This window comes from Vipera ursinii (genome assembly GCF_947247035.1).
Source record: "Vipera ursinii genome assembly, chromosome: 4".
Classification (NCBI taxonomy): domain Eukaryota; kingdom Metazoa; phylum Chordata; class Lepidosauria; order Squamata; family Viperidae; genus Vipera; species Vipera ursinii.
The window spans coordinates 117,541,676-117,557,123 of record NC_139514.1 but is presented as its reverse complement, the minus strand read 5'-3'; the positions used below and the strand labels follow the sequence as shown (position 1 = coordinate 117,557,123).

The 15,448-nt window shown below is 41.5% G+C and overlaps 1 protein-coding gene and 1 long non-coding RNA gene across 2 annotated transcripts in view; one reads left to right on the top strand and one right to left on the bottom strand.

The window, feature by feature from the left end:
• LOC310640200 overlaps positions 1-15,448 on the top strand; it is a 272,544-nt gene that overhangs the window by 179,327 nt on the left and 77,769 nt on the right. The window lies entirely within an intron of this gene.
• The window catches only part of AKAP11 (A-kinase anchoring protein 11), a gene marked incomplete at its 3' end in the record, with an annotated part of 55,325 nt that continues 48,818 nt past the window's right edge, over positions 8,942-15,448 (bottom strand). The window contains exons 11-13 of the mRNA XM_083362573.1: positions 9,428-9,527; positions 9,179-9,251; positions 8,942-9,091 (exon numbers count right to left, since the gene is read on the bottom strand). Of these exons, the coding sequence (XP_083218699.1) occupies positions 8,942-9,091; positions 9,179-9,251; positions 9,428-9,527 (323 nt within the window). The remainder of the gene's footprint in view (positions 9,092-9,178; positions 9,252-9,427; positions 9,528-15,448) is intronic.

Below are 15,448 nucleotides of genomic sequence, written 5' to 3'. Positions count from 1 at the left end.
GGGCTTCATAGGTGGATAAAATGCCAGATCCAGCGTGAACATCTGGATGGCTGTGTGACAAATCGTTAATAGTTACGCGAGTGTCATATAGTAAAGCAGACGTTTTTTGGGTACGTTACGATTTTACTTAATTCACACCAGTCTTGCTTCTGGCTCCGAACATCTGGATGGTAACGTGCTTCAGATGCTTCTTCGGCAAAAAAAAAAACCAGCTGTGTTGGTATATTTTGGTGTTCAAGGGGAGAATCTTGCAGCTGCTTTGGTGAACCACATAGCCACTCACGCCTTTCTTCTCATTTCAGGAATGAGGTAGTAACATAAAATATATTGAAAAACGTTAGCTGACCAAGTCATTCCTGTAGAAAGTGTAGAAGCGTAAATGGGATGTCCCCGAGTGGTTTTGAAGGACAGACGGAGGGGAAAAAAGAGAGAAAAGGAAGAAGAAAAAGGAAAAAAAATCTCCATGGAAAATTAACCTCTGAGACATGCTAATTGAAACCGATTCAGCATTTGGTCTCAAGTGAAGGCGGCCACTTAATCACAGCTCATTTCAGCAAATTTTATCCCCTAGGCTCAAATCGAGCAATCTTTTTGCACACATGCAATTATCAGCTTTGATTTCTCAAAGGCTTCCGATCCACTCTGAGAATTTTTAACTGGGGTTTTTAATTCTAGGGATGATTTAATCTTTTTTAATTTGTTTTTAACTTTTCTATGGGTTGTTTTAAATGCCCTGTAAACCACCCTGAGTCTTGTAAGCCGCCCTGAGTCTTCGGAGAAGGGCGGGATATAAATGTAATAAAAAAAAATATATAAATTTAATTAAAAAAAATTAAAAAAATAAACTCTGGACCTTCTACCAATACAGATGCAGCGTCTTTCAGCTGTTTATTGAAGCCACCTTTCCTTTCCCGAACTGTCTCATGAGCCTGAAGAAAATGCCCCTAATTGAAATTCCTGCCATGTTTAACACAGCTACACCTTTTTTTTTAATCCCCTCCTAAGGCTCAAACAGAAATCTGGGCTGCTGAGCTGCGAAATGGTGGAGAAGAGAAGGTACTTTTTTTCCTGTAGATGCTTATCAATTTTGGGCCTGCTTTGCAAGGAGGGAGGGGGTGGGGAGATTGCAATAGAGTTGTCGGTGTTCAACTGTGCGGGGGGGGGGAATACTATGTGCTTTTGTGTTTTGCCCTTTCAATTCACATTTTAATGTTTTTGCCAAGTTTTATTTTGTCTCGGTTAATTTTTTCCCCCCTTTTTGGATTTTGTATTTTAATCTTTGGAATAAAGTAAAAATTGTGAGGAAGCTGGCAGGGAGTATCGGAAATTTCCCTTCCTTCCTTCCTCCCTCCCTCTTCCCTCTTCCCAGTTCCCTCCCTCCCTCTCTTCCTCCCTCCCTTCTTTTTCCCAGTTCCCTTCTTTCCTCCTTTCCTCCTTCCCAGTTTCATTCTCTTTCCTTCCTTCCCCCTCCCTCCCTTCCTCCATATCCCCCTTCCTCTCTCCCTCCTTCCCAGTTCCCTTCCTTCCTTCCTCCCTCTTCCCAGCTCCCTTTCCTTCTTTCCCCCTCCCTCCCTCCATATCCCTCTTCCTTCCTTCCTTCTTTCCTTCCTTCTTTCCTTCCTTCCTCTTTCTTTCTCTTTCTTTCTTTCTTTCTTTCTTTCTTTCTTTCTTTCTTTCTCTTTCTTTCTTTCTTTCTTTCCCTAAATGTCTCCTCCCTCTTCTTCCTCCTCCTCCTTCCTTCCTTCCTTCCTTCCTTCCTTCTTTCCTTCCTTCCTTTCCTCCCTCCCTTCTTCCCAGTTCCCTCCCTTCCTCCCTCTCTTCCTCCCTCCCTCCTTCCCAGTTCCCTTCTTTCCTCCCTCCCTTCTTCCCAGCTCCCTTCCCTTCCTTTCCCCTCCCTCCTTCCATATCCCCCTCCCTCCCTTCCTCCCTTCCTTCCTTCCTCCCTTCCCTTCCCTTCCCTTCGATTTCCCACAGGCAGTTAAATGGATGCCACTGACTGGATAATGGAACAAGGGATTGTGAGACTGCCTGGGAAGCTGTCACACAACATTAAAAACGAAGCTTTCTATGCCACAGGTGCAGCCAACAGCACCGGAGCAGCTGCAACATCCCCACATTTCATTTCCTTGGGTTGACGGATCTCAGATTTTAGACACATTCTGCGAGTTAGCTCATTTGAGCCAACTTGGTTCAAAAACTATGGCCCTGTGACTGCACCATTTCGTCCAGTTAAAGGCCGTGCCAACGAGAGCGTTGGGAATATATCGATAAAGGGAGCTAACTCAACTGCAGTAAGAAGATTGAACTCGGCCCCATCGAGACGTTACAGCCCATTCACATTCTCACCATTTCATTCAACCTCTATGCCTATTTTTGTTCTCCTCTGGGCAGTGAAACTATGATCGACCACAGTAAATATAAATATAAAGATATTTGCATTTATTTAAACTAATCTAGCAAAGCGGCCCCACACAAAGGGCCTGACAAAAGTTTTCAGTGAGACAAAAAACATCTGGCTGCACATCCTGTTGTGATGTTCCTCCGAGAGTGGAGAAAGTGATGATGGCGCATGCTTCAGCTCCAACAGCTGCTTCCCCGGGGAAGATAGATCCAAGGGGGGAAAAATTACATGAAATTGGAAGGACTTGGGATACACCTTGGGAACAGTGACCCTGAATTCCTACTCTGGGTAATCAGTTGTTTTAAAACTAGGCTGCTAACAGTGTTAAGCAACAATGATAGAAAGAACACAACACATTACTCATATTGTATATTACGTAGGTCACGTAAGCATGGACAACACATTTTCCTTCTTGCTGTTATTTTGTTTTTCACTTACGATGTCTCCCCCAGGAGCTCCATTGATAAATCTTTGAGCAAGGATGAGGAAGGTCCTTAATAATCCTTTCAGAAGACCCTCACCTGTTTTCCCACCCCTAAGATTTTTGAGAATGTCTGCTTAAACAGCTAATTACCAGCCTAAGGGGCAATTACAATTCCAATCACATTATTTTTCAAATTAACTTTTTGGAGATGACTACATCCCAAATAGCATATCTATCTATCTATCTATCTATCTATCTATCTATCTATCTATCTATCTATCTATCTATCTATCTATCCATCCATCTGTATCTATCTTTCTATCATTTATCAATCATCTGTCTTTCTGTGTCTGTCTCTGTCTGTCTGTCCATCCATCCATCCATCCATCCATCCATCCATCCATCCATCTGTATCTATCTTTCTATCACTTATCAATCATCTGTCTGTCTGTCTGTCTGTCTATCTATCTATCTATCTATCTATCTATCTATCCATCTGTATCTATCTTTCTATCATTTATCAATCATCTTTCTGTGTATCTATCTATCTATCTATCTATCTATCTATCTATCTATCTATCCATCCAACCATCCATCTGTATCTCTTTCTATCATTTATCAATCATCTGTCTTTCTGTGTCTATCTATCCATCCATCCATCCATATCTATCTTTCTATCATTTATCAATCATCTGTCTTTCTGTATCTCTGTCTGTCTATCTATCTATCTATCTATCTATCTATCTATCTATCTATCTATCTATCTATCTATCTATCTATCATGTCTGTCTCTGCCTATCAGATTATCTATGCATCATCTATCATCCATCCATCCATCCATCCACATTATCTACCAATATTTATCCATCCATCCACCCACTCACCCATCTATATTCTATTTATCTATCATCTATCTATCCATCCATCCACATTATCTATCAATCTATATATCCATCCATCCACTCACCCATCTGTATTCTATCATCTATCATATCTCTCTCATCCATCCATCCACATTATCTATTGATCAATTTATCCATCATCCATCCGTCTGTCTGTCTATGTATCATCCATCCACCTATCCATTCACTTATTAAATTTATATGCTGCCCACCTTATTATTCCAACTGACTATAAAAATCTTCTATATTGATTTTACACACGCATTGGTCTGTAAAACCTAAAAATGCAAATCACCATTAGTTTTAACCCGACAAGATTCAGGTGATGCAAAAACAAAAAAAGTATACATTACTGTTTTGTACTCCATCTACAAGAATTCCAGCAAAAAATCATTTCCAAATACAATTTCACATTGCATTTGTTCACTGACATTTACATTTTTCTAATTTTCCTTTATACTACGTCTGCCCTCTGTCAGAGTATTGGGGAAACATTCTGGGCTCTGAAAAAGAAGTTTTTTTCTGACTAGCCTGCCAGAGAACTTGGATGAAAGACTGCCTGTTTTTAACCTTCTCTAGAGCATATGGCTGACTTTCAGAAACGGGAGGTTGAATTTTACCGGACTGGGCTGAGATCCAGCAAAGCTTATGCTTATTAAGACAAGTGTCCTTGATCTGAATCCAGAAATAGACACTTGATTATTGATCTTGTTTTGAGCAAACACATCTTCATTTGCTGAAGACTTTTAGAAGTGGGGCCAGCCAGATCTTTATGCAAAGGCTGGGAAGGGACTCAACAATCTTCATGCGGGATACAAAACCTTAGAAACGCATAGAAAAGCAGTTTACTGGCTCATGAATATCTTTTCCCCTTCTGTGAATAAAACATTAGTCAGAATCCTAATTCTAAAATCTGTCTTTTCAAAGAATTCGTTTTGAAAAACTGCCTTGGATCCTAAAATTAAGAATTGATCAGAAAAGGATCTTGTCTAGACTCGAGAGACCTGGGAAATTTTCTGACACGTGGGAAGTGATTCCTGATCCTCTAGGGAACCCTATCTAAAATAGGTTTCTGAGATCCTTTTATTGCTTTCTTTTGCCTGTTAGGAGTTTACGTTTTTACCATTGCAACAGATAGATAGATAGATAGATAGATAGATAGATAGATAGATAGATAGGTAGGTAGGTAGGTAGGTAGGTAGGTAGGTAGGTAGGTAGGTAGGTAGGTAGATAGATAGATAGATAGATAGATAGATAGATAGATAGATAGATAGATAGATAGATAGATAGATAGATGATAGATAGAAAGATAGACAGATAGATAGATAGATAGATAGATAGATAGATAGATAGATAGATAGAAAGATGACAGATGGATAGATGATAGCGGTTAGATGAAAGATAGGTAGATAATAGAAATAGATGATAGAGAAATGATACAAGATAGATACATAGAAATAATCTGATAGATAATCTGGTAGGCAGAGAAAGATGGCAGATAGATAGACAGACAGACAGATATAGATGATACAAAGATGACAGATGGATAGATAGAGATTTGATGAGAGAAAGAGAGAGATAGGTAGATAATAGGCAGATGATAGAGAAATGATACTAGATAGATAGATAGATAGATAGATAGATAGATAGATAGATAGATAGATAGATAGATAGATAAAAAGGAGAGGATGGGTGGATAGATAGATAGATAGATAGATAGATAGATAGATAGATAAATAGATATAAAGATGATATATACAGTATATCATCTAAGATGACAGATGGATAGATAGAGATGGATAGATAGGGATTGGATAGATAGAGATTTGATGAGAGAAAGAGATAAAGATGATATATTTATATCATCTAAGATGACAGGTGGATAGATAGAGATTTGATGAGATAAAGAGAGAGAGAGGTAGATAATAGACAGATGATAGAGAAAGGATACTAGATAGATAGATAGATAGATAGATAGATAGATAGATAGATAGATAGATAGATAGATAGATAGAAATAATTGATAGGCAGAGACAGACACAGATAGATAATCTTAAGCAGAGACAGATATAGATAGATAGATAGATAGATAGATAGATAGATAGATAGATAGATAGATAGATATAGATAGATAATTGATAGGCAGAGACAGACACAGATAATCTTAGGCAGAGACAGATGATAGATAGATAGATAGATAGATAGATAGATAGATAGATAGATAGATAGATAGATAGATAGATAGAGAGTGGCACATATACACACACATACAGGGAGACAAACTAAATATTTGGAATTCTTAAATTTTGTATGGCATGGCTACAAGACTACTTAAGAGCAAGAATTCATAATACTGCACTGGGCCAATGCTGTTAAGTAACATGGAAATACTTAAATTTAATACTTACATTTCATTGACTTGCATCTGCTGTCTTCTCAAATTATTTTGAGGCTTGCCTTCTTTGAAGAGACAAATTTTAAACCACACCGAAGTCTGCTTATATACAATTTATTTTAAAGTACTGTTAAAACAACAACTTTAGTGCAACTTGAAATTCACATCTCGTTATCTAATTGCATCCATTTTCTAACCACCGCCACCATTAGAGTGGTGGAAAATCTTCATTTTGACTTTCCTTCTCCATACTTACATGTGCGCCCGTGCACACAAACACACCTAAGCGCAATTCAAAATATTATACAATTCCTAAACAAGACAACGCTCTCTGCAAAGGAAGTCTGAAATGTGTATAACAAACAACGCAAGAACAGCATTCAGAGACGTATTTTGATATTCCTGGAACGGCAGGTAAATTCCACATTCTGTACTAGTCAATTGAGAAAAGCAGAACCAGGTACACTGACCACAATACACAACGGTCCCACAACTTCAGCTATTAACTTTTGAGCCTGCTGTTAAGGCTTGAATAGGGTACATTGTTCAACATCTTTCTGCCTCTGGGAACTGTATGGATGCCTCCTTCGCAACACCAATCTCAATTATGAATCCTAGAAGATCTCCTTGATCTTCACAGGCCCCTTCTACCTGCTACTCACTTCCTCTCCGTTGACTACCGAGAGGTTTAACATTGATGTAGCTCACAGGCTTCTGCTTCCTTTCAGCAACCTCAGCTGGGTCTACAACAACCTGCTCCAGCCAACCCGCCTTGGTTAACTCTCCGCGGGACAAGAGTTACACTCATATCAAAGAAATAGTGGAATAGAATCATTAAAGAAAGGGTGCCAAAGGAGGGCCAAAGTAACATGTGAATGACAAAACTTAGTATTGTTTTTAAAATTATTTTAAATAATTGAATTGTTGATTTGTCCTCCAGTGGGTTATTCCTTGACGAGTTGTCCTGCGACAAGTTGGCCATGGCGAATTGGCTGTGGGGAGCTGACCATGGTGAGTTGCCCAAGGTAAATTGGCTGCGGTGAGCTGACCGTGGCGAGTTGGCTGTGGTGAGTTGACCACAGCAAGTTGGCCAAGTTGAATTGGCTATGGTGAGTTGGCCATGGTGAGTTGGAAAGGTGAATTGATCATGGCGAGTTGGCTGTGGTGAGTTGACCGTGGCAAGTTGGTCAAGGCGAGGTCTTCCATTCCATCGTCATTTTTACCCTTACCAGAAGCAAATGGAGACACTGCCTGTTTTCTAGAGAGCACCAGTAACCCTACAGCAATGTTCTCCAGCTTGAAATGGTGGTCTCTCCTCCAGGAATGATACAGTGATATGGTCTCAGGAAGACCTAGCTTCCTCTTCTCCACTCCCTCCAGTACAAACTAGTCCAACTTGATCCACATCACAAAATGGAGGAATCTCCTGGATCTGTGATCGTTTTTCCAAAATGATTATGCAATGCTGATATGTCTTATGCCAGCGTTTCTCAACCTTAGCCATCTGAAGATGGGTGGACTTCAACCTCAATTCTGGAAGTTGAAGTCCACGCATCTTCAACTGGCTAAGGTTGAGAAACATTATCTTCTGCCGAAATTATCTTACCTGCTGTGTTCTCAATTTAACCGAATGCAGTTGCATAAAGGAAAGAAAAAGACCTATAAAGCTACAACATTGGTTCTGGAACAATGTTTTGACGACACAACATTAAATATGTTTTCTGACATCACCTTATAAACCAAAAGCACAATGATTGACAGACTCAAGGTTTTTAGCTACTGGCCTACTCTGGCCTTTTTCTCTGCGGTTATTTGTTTTATGAAGATAGTGTCTTACAGAATGGAAGAAAAATGTATTCAGGAGGGACTATAATAATTTGATATCTAAAGGAAGTATTAAAATATTACTGTGATGAAGAACATCAAGCTACAATCCATGTTCTCCGATACAATGTTCTCGAGAATGACGGCTGTATTGGAGGACGTGGATTGTAGACGTATGTTCTTCATCCGTATAATATTTTTAATCAAAGTGCAGATTTTATTACCTGCACCAATAAAAACCAAGTATTCTTCATTCCCAAATGAAGAGTGGTTGAAGACCGTAATATATTCCCAATATTGAGAATTACGGTCTTCAACCGTCCTTCATTTGGGAATGGAGAATACTCAGTTGTTTGTTGGTGCAAGTAATAAAATATGCAATTTGACCCTGACCTCTACTTTTACCCCAGTTCTGATGTAATTTGGGCCTCTCTTCAGCCTCATCAGCAGAACTTGGTTGAAGTCGGCAGAAGCAGCAAAGAAATGAGTGGTCAAATCTGTAGGCCACGAGGCCCTCAGAGAAAAAGGCAGCAGCTGACTATCGCTGGACCCACTGAACACTAATTTTTGACCTGCAATTTATTTCAAGGGAAAAAAGCGAGGAAAAATGGCAAAGACACAAATGACAGAGACAAAAACACGAAACCAGACTGAGATGATACGTCATTTCCTTGCCCTAGTTTGGCAGGAATCCTCATTCAAATAGAGAAAGCAAAAATCTCCTCATCGCCGCAGCAAACTGGACAGAGCAGAGCTGCAGACGGATGAGGCCAGGCCAGGTGGAGACCCTCATTCTGATCATACACACAGGATAAAAAACACACCGAGTTTCACAAAGCCACTTGACAGTACAGTACGGTTAATATTTGCTTCCAGCTTAATGCTCCTCGCAATGCAAATTATGTTACATCTGCTACCTAGCACGCATTCTCTTTCTTTTTCATTTTTCCAAGATGGATCCAAGCATTGAAGCGAGCAGAAACTTTCCCGGCTGTTCAGACATGCTCCTGAAGCCACACAAAGAGTGTTTTGCTTTCCAGGCCTCTGTCCCCATCGGCAGACTTCTCCATGGCTTCGCAATATTTCAGAACTGCCTGGAAGAGGTCTCCCACTCGCCAGCCTTTCTCCTGCAATGTCTTTGAAAGCTGGAAGAAAAAGAATAGGGGGGCAATTGAGAAATCCAATAGCTGATTGCTGAAAATATCAGCGCCCAAGTATAGGGCAAGTCTCACCCTGTAGGGACAAAAGAGGAGGTTAGAGAGCTTCATCACCCTTTGAAGGACATCTCTTCCAAGTCGTATCTCCCTGACCCACAAAAGAGGAGGTTGGAGAGTTCACCACCCTTTGAAGGACATCTCTTCCAAGTCGTATCTCCCTGACCCACAAAAGAGGAGGTTGAAGAGTTCACCACCCTTTGAAGGACATCTCTTCCTAGCGTATCTCCCTGACCCACAAAAAAGGAGGTTGAAGAGCTTCATCACCCTTTGAAGGACATCTCTTCCAAGTCGTATCTCCCTGACCCACAAAAGAGGAGGTTGAAGAGTTCACCACCCTTTGAAGGACATGTTTTCCTAGTCACATCTACCGACAAAAAAGTGGTCAGAGAACTTCATCATCCTTTGAAGGACATCACCCCTTTGAAGGACATCTTTTCCTAGTCATATCTCCCTGACCCACAAAAGAAGAGGTCAGAGAACTTCATCACCCTTTGAAGTACATCACCGCTTTGAAGGACACCTCTTCCTAGTCGTATCTCCCTGACCCACAAAAGAGGAGGTTGAAGAGCTTCACCACCCTTTGAAGTACATTACCCCTTTGAAGGACATCTTTTCCTAGTCACATCTACCGACAAAAAAGTGGTCAGAGAACTTCATCATCCTTTGAAGGACATCACTCTTTGAAGGACATCTTTTCCTAGTCATATCTACCCACAAAAAAGGAGGTCAGAGAACTTCATCATCCTTTGAAGGACATCACCCCTTTGAAGGACATCTTTTCCTAGTAATATCTCCCTGACTCACAAAAGAAGAGGTCAGAGAGCTTCATCACCCTTTGAAGGAGCGTATTTTTCCCAGTCATATCTCCTTGACTTGTCTGACCGAGGAGGCAGAGAATGTTATGGTGGAACAAAGAAAAACGGCCTTCTCTATGGTGGCTCCCTGGCTGTGGAACATCACCCTTGTGGAGATTAGATTGGCCCCCACTTTGACACTCTTTCACAACGCCCTGAAGACATGGTTCTGCCAGCGGGCCTGGGGACCCCAAAGTCATATGGAGCCCATCAAGTCTGATTGCTGTTGTCAGTCTAGTTGCCTTTTGAAAAGCACTTTGGGGACAACCTGGATGATTGACGATCTCCACAGACACAGTTGTTATTCTTGAGCTAGGGAGTAGATACTTCTGTCATGGATATCCTCAAAACCTGGTTTTCTTCTTCCCAATCATGTCCTTCAACCTGTTTTTCAGAAAGACATTCCCAAGAGTGCCAGTGACCAGGACTGTGTTATTAGCGGGCAACAGCTTTTAAAAAAAATGCGAACAAATCAATTCATTGCTAACAGACCTGAATCAGCTGGCATTCAACAATTGCTCCGATGAATGTGAACGTATCTCTTTTTCCATCCTTCCATGACATAAAGTGTGGTTGCTTTGGTAAATGTACTCTATTGTCAGTGGAAACCACTGACTCCAGAGTGGCAATTTAGGAGATGTAAAGATACACAAGGCAGAAATCAGAATTTCCAGCTACAAGCCAAGCTTGTGTAGTTCAAACACGCTTTGCTGTTCAGAGGCCCTGAGGAATTTTTTCCTTGTCTCACAGCTTGAATAAAAACACATGTGTAGGATGCAGAGGGGAACGTAGGGAATTCCAGAGAACTGGAATTTTGAATTATTATTTTTTTAAAAAAAAAAAACAACCCTGAAGGTTTCTTTGGACCAAACACATCAATCACACTGTGTTAATCCTGTATCCTTTCTGAATTGTTGTAACCAAAATATTTCCCCTTAGATGTCAACTGGGTGACAATGGCAGGGTTGTTGTTGTTGGGGTTTTTTTTTTTTTTTTGACAATCTCACTGCATCAACTTTACTTCTAAGCACTAAGCGCGAACTCCATGTATGGGTGTCTTAAATTTATTTCTCAAACCGGGAGAGAATCTACTTCCAAATGAAAGCATGATGCCTGAATGCACTTCTCAACAAAACGGCAAAAATGTAAGTAGAAAATGCATTAAAAAAACTGAACATCTGGAGCAAGAAAATGTACTAGGGTAGTCTTGCTAACCAGTTATCCTAGACCAGGGGTAGAGAAACCTGGGCTCTTTTATGACTCGTGGACTTCAACTCCCAGAATTCCTGAGTCAGCATGGCTCAGCTTGTAAACCTCTCCCTTTCCCCTCAGCATGGCTGGCTCAGGGATTCTGGGTCTTGAAGTCCACAAGTCATTAAAAAGCCAAGGTTCCCTACCCCTGCCCTAGACATTCAGTTCCACGATTAGCCTTTTGAGTAGGGAGCAACGCTCCATTTCCTTCAAAAATGGCGGAACCACCTCCTTCCTCAACCACTGCTTGGATCCATCTGCCTGCATTACCCAGGAGATCTTACCAAGACAGGAGGAGTATGGATCCAGAACAGAGACGTCAGGCTCAATTCCAAGATGGCTACATACTCCCTGAGCTTGGTGGGTTTTTTTTTAAAATTCCATTTATATCCCGCCCTTCTCCAAAGACTCAGGGCGGCTTACAAGCTTAGCAGTAGCCTTCATTCTACTTGCAGACATTTCATTACCCAGACTAGGTAACAACATCAGTGCCAGAGAGTGATGATCAGGGACCGACAATGCTACCGCTGATGATGTTGCCTAGTTTGGATAATGAAACTTCTGCAAGAAAACCACCAAGCTCAGAGAGCACCAAGGACCCTTCATTTCACCCCTGAGCTACAAAATTTCTCCTTTATTGATGACCACATAGTCAATCAATCAGAATAGAGCTGGAAGGGACCTTGGAGGTCTTCTGGACCAACCCCATCTGAAGTGGGGGACCCTGCACCATTTCAGACAAGTGGCCGTCCAGCCTTTTCTTAAAAAACCCTCCAGTGATGGAGCACCCACAACTTCTGAAGGCCAGCTGTTCCACCGATTGACTGTTCTCACTGTTAGGAAGTTTCTCCTTAGTTCCAGGTTGCTTCTCTCCTTGATTTAATTTCCCTCCGTTGCTTCTTGTCCTGCCTTCAGGGGCTTTGGAGAATAGCTCAATCCCCAGTTCTTCTTTGGGGCAGCCCCTGAGATATTGGAAGGCTGCTATCATGTCCCCCCTCATCCTTCTTTTCATTAAACTAGACATGACCAATTCCTGCAAGCGTTCCTCGTATGTTTTTGTCTGCAGGCCCTTAATCATCTTAGTTGCTCTTCTCTGCACCATTCCAGGTGTGACCTTAGTACAGTTTGATAAAGTTGTACATTATAGTACTACTTGATAAAACCTTAGCAGCGTCCAGAATTCCAGTCAAATTTAAGACTCCAAGTCAGTTTGGAGTCCTGGGGACTACCCTTCTCATTTCCTTGACAATATTTTAAAGAAGTGGGCTGCTATCGCCTTCTTCTGCCGAGGGCTGAGAGAGAACGCCTGTCCCAAGGTCACCCAGAGTTGCTTCACAATTTCACAAACGTTTCCACAGGGTTCTCTGACTCACCTACTCATTAGCCAACCTCTTTTACTTCAATCTGACTTTCTAAAAAAGCTAAACGCCGTAATGGCTGCCTTAGGGATCCTTGGAAGTTTCTGAATAACGACTGTCTAAAAGATTAACCAAAATGGCTTCTAATGAGTTGAATTTAGAGCAGGCCATCCTGGCGGACAATAAGGTCGCTTAATTACACACCGTGAGTTCCTACAAATCGAGATGTGGCTGTACATAATTGCGGGTGAAACACGATCTGTACAAATAAGCAAGTACCTGGAAGGCAAGGTCATTTTTTGTTTTGTTTCTCTCTCTCTAAAAAAAAGACCACAGAACTCGGATCACAATGAGGTCATTACCTGCTTGTGGATGAACTCAAAGAGAGGATCATATTGCAAGGCATTTTACTATTCCAAGGAAGAAAATGAAAGTGGATTCAAAGTCATATTTAAACACAGCTTGATATCTTCAAAAAGAGATGGGTAAAAGTATCAGATTAGGGTCTTCATGTGGTCATCATCAAGCCTTAGTAGAATAACAAGAGTTGGAAGGGACCTTGGAGGTCTTCTAGTCCAACTCCCCGCTCAAGCAGGAGACCCCATACTATTTTAGACAAATGGCAGCCGAATCTCTTCCTAAAGACCTCCAGTGACGGAGTACACACAACTTCTGGTGGCAAGCCGTTCCACTGGTTGATTGTTCCCACTGTCAGCAAATTTCTACTTAGTTCTAGTTGTTGTGATTCAGGGTCAGCCTGTGGGTTCGGCAGTTGGGTCGGAGGACTCAGAGGAGGAGGGGGGTGTTGAAGACCTTGCTGAGGGGGTTGAAGATCTTGCTGATGATAGCCCTCAGCCAGGCCCCTCCCACTTGGTCACCATGGAGACCCAGCTGTGTGAGCCTGACAGTGTGGATGAAGATGACCCACAGCTGGCCCTGTTCAAGGACGCCCGACGCAGGAGGCAGTCAATTAGGAGTAAACAGAGGAAGGCAATGGGGCACCTCGGAAGGAGGGAGAGAGAAGCCACGCCCTGAACTCTATATAAGGGGAATGTCTGGGAGGGCTGGTTTGCTGAAGGCAACCGCTCGGATGGTTCATGTTTCTTAAAGCTCCTGTTTCTTGGTTCGTGTCTTGTTTGTTTTTGTAGCTATAAATTTGGCAGGCGTAATTCCAGCCTCTTGCCGGTTGTAAAGGGGTTGTCCCTGCTTTTTCTGCAGGGCCGGTAGCAGGCTGGTACAGAACACTAGTCACAAAGGGGCTTTTTCATGAGGCAACTAGACTTTCTTGTTTTTCTTTGAAGATGTCCCACTAGTAAGTTCTAGGTTGGTTCTCTCCTTGATTAGTTTTCCATCCTTTGCTTCTTGCTCTACCTTCGGGTGATCCAAAATAACAGAATAGAACAGAATACCAGAGTTAGAAGGGACTTTGGAGGACTTCTAGTCTTCTAGATTGGTTGTCCAATCTCTTCTTAAAAACCTCTCGTGATGGAGCACCCACAACTTCTGGAGGTGAGTTCTTCTACTGGTTAATTGTTCTCATGGTCAGGAAATTTCTCCTGAGTTCTAGGTTGCTTCTCTCCTTAAGTAGTTTCCATCCGTTGCTTCTTGTCCTGACTTCAGGTTCTTTGGAGAATAGGTGGACCCCCCTCTTCTTTGTGGCAACCCCTCAAATATTGGAAGACTGCTGTCATGTCACCCCCAAGTCCTTCTCTTTGTTAGATAGACATACCTTGTTCCCTCAATTGTTCATTATATGTTTTAACCTCCAGTCCTCTAATCATCTTTGTTGCTCTTCTCTGCACTCTTTGCAGATATTCATATACTGGAATAATTTTAAATATTGCCTGATGTTTCCAAGCAGAAATTGGTAAAAAAAATCAGATTAGGGTCTTAATCTGACATTATCAAAACTTCAATTATCCCCCCCCCTAGAATTACACAATCAGGCATGTTTGATCACCACAAATACACACAATCTACCATCTTCCATTTCTGTTATACTGTATCTCTATTTACACAAATGAAAGTAGAACTAATCAAAAGTATCTTATCATTGATAATAACCATTCTGTGTTCTTGATACTGACGATTCTCTTAAACATTGAATGCTTAAACAGGAGGCTATGCTGAGCTTCAGAGAGCGCTCTCATTGAAAAGGCAACAGGAAAAAAAATAAGAATTAAGTGTAGCTGTTGTGAGAGAAAACAGAAATAGCGTAGCGGAAATAAACATGCGGCAAAAATTGTTGACTAGAAGGTCTTCAACAGCAATGAGGATGCAATGCCCTTGAAGGAAACATTCAAATCAGCCGAGCCGTTTTTAGTGCAGGATGCAAATTAGCCATGCCACCACATGTCACCCAAAGGAAATCGGCGGAGAACCTTTTCATAAAAAAATGCCTCAGGAAATGCATTATGACTGTACAACTTTTATCACCAACCAACGTGAGAAAAGGGATTCTGAACACTTTGCAATTTGGCGAACTGAAATATGAAAGGGAAACATCAGGATGATAAAGACAAAAGCGGTCAGATCTTTATATATTGTAGAGTTGGGATCATTTTGAGCAGTGCTTTTTTTGTAAAAGAAAAAGGTGCCGGAACTCACACGTGTCATACAACCCACCTTGCCTACCCTACAAGGTTCCATCCAAAAAAGCGTTCTATGAGAAAAAAAGCCCTGATTTTGAGAGTCAGACTCAGCGCAGATGCCAACACGAATTGCCTGTAGTTTTATGTTCATTTTCCATCCAGAGGAAAAGGTACCAAGAAGAGAGAGAGAGGGAGGGAGGGAAAAGGGAAGGAGAGGTGTAGAGAGAGAGA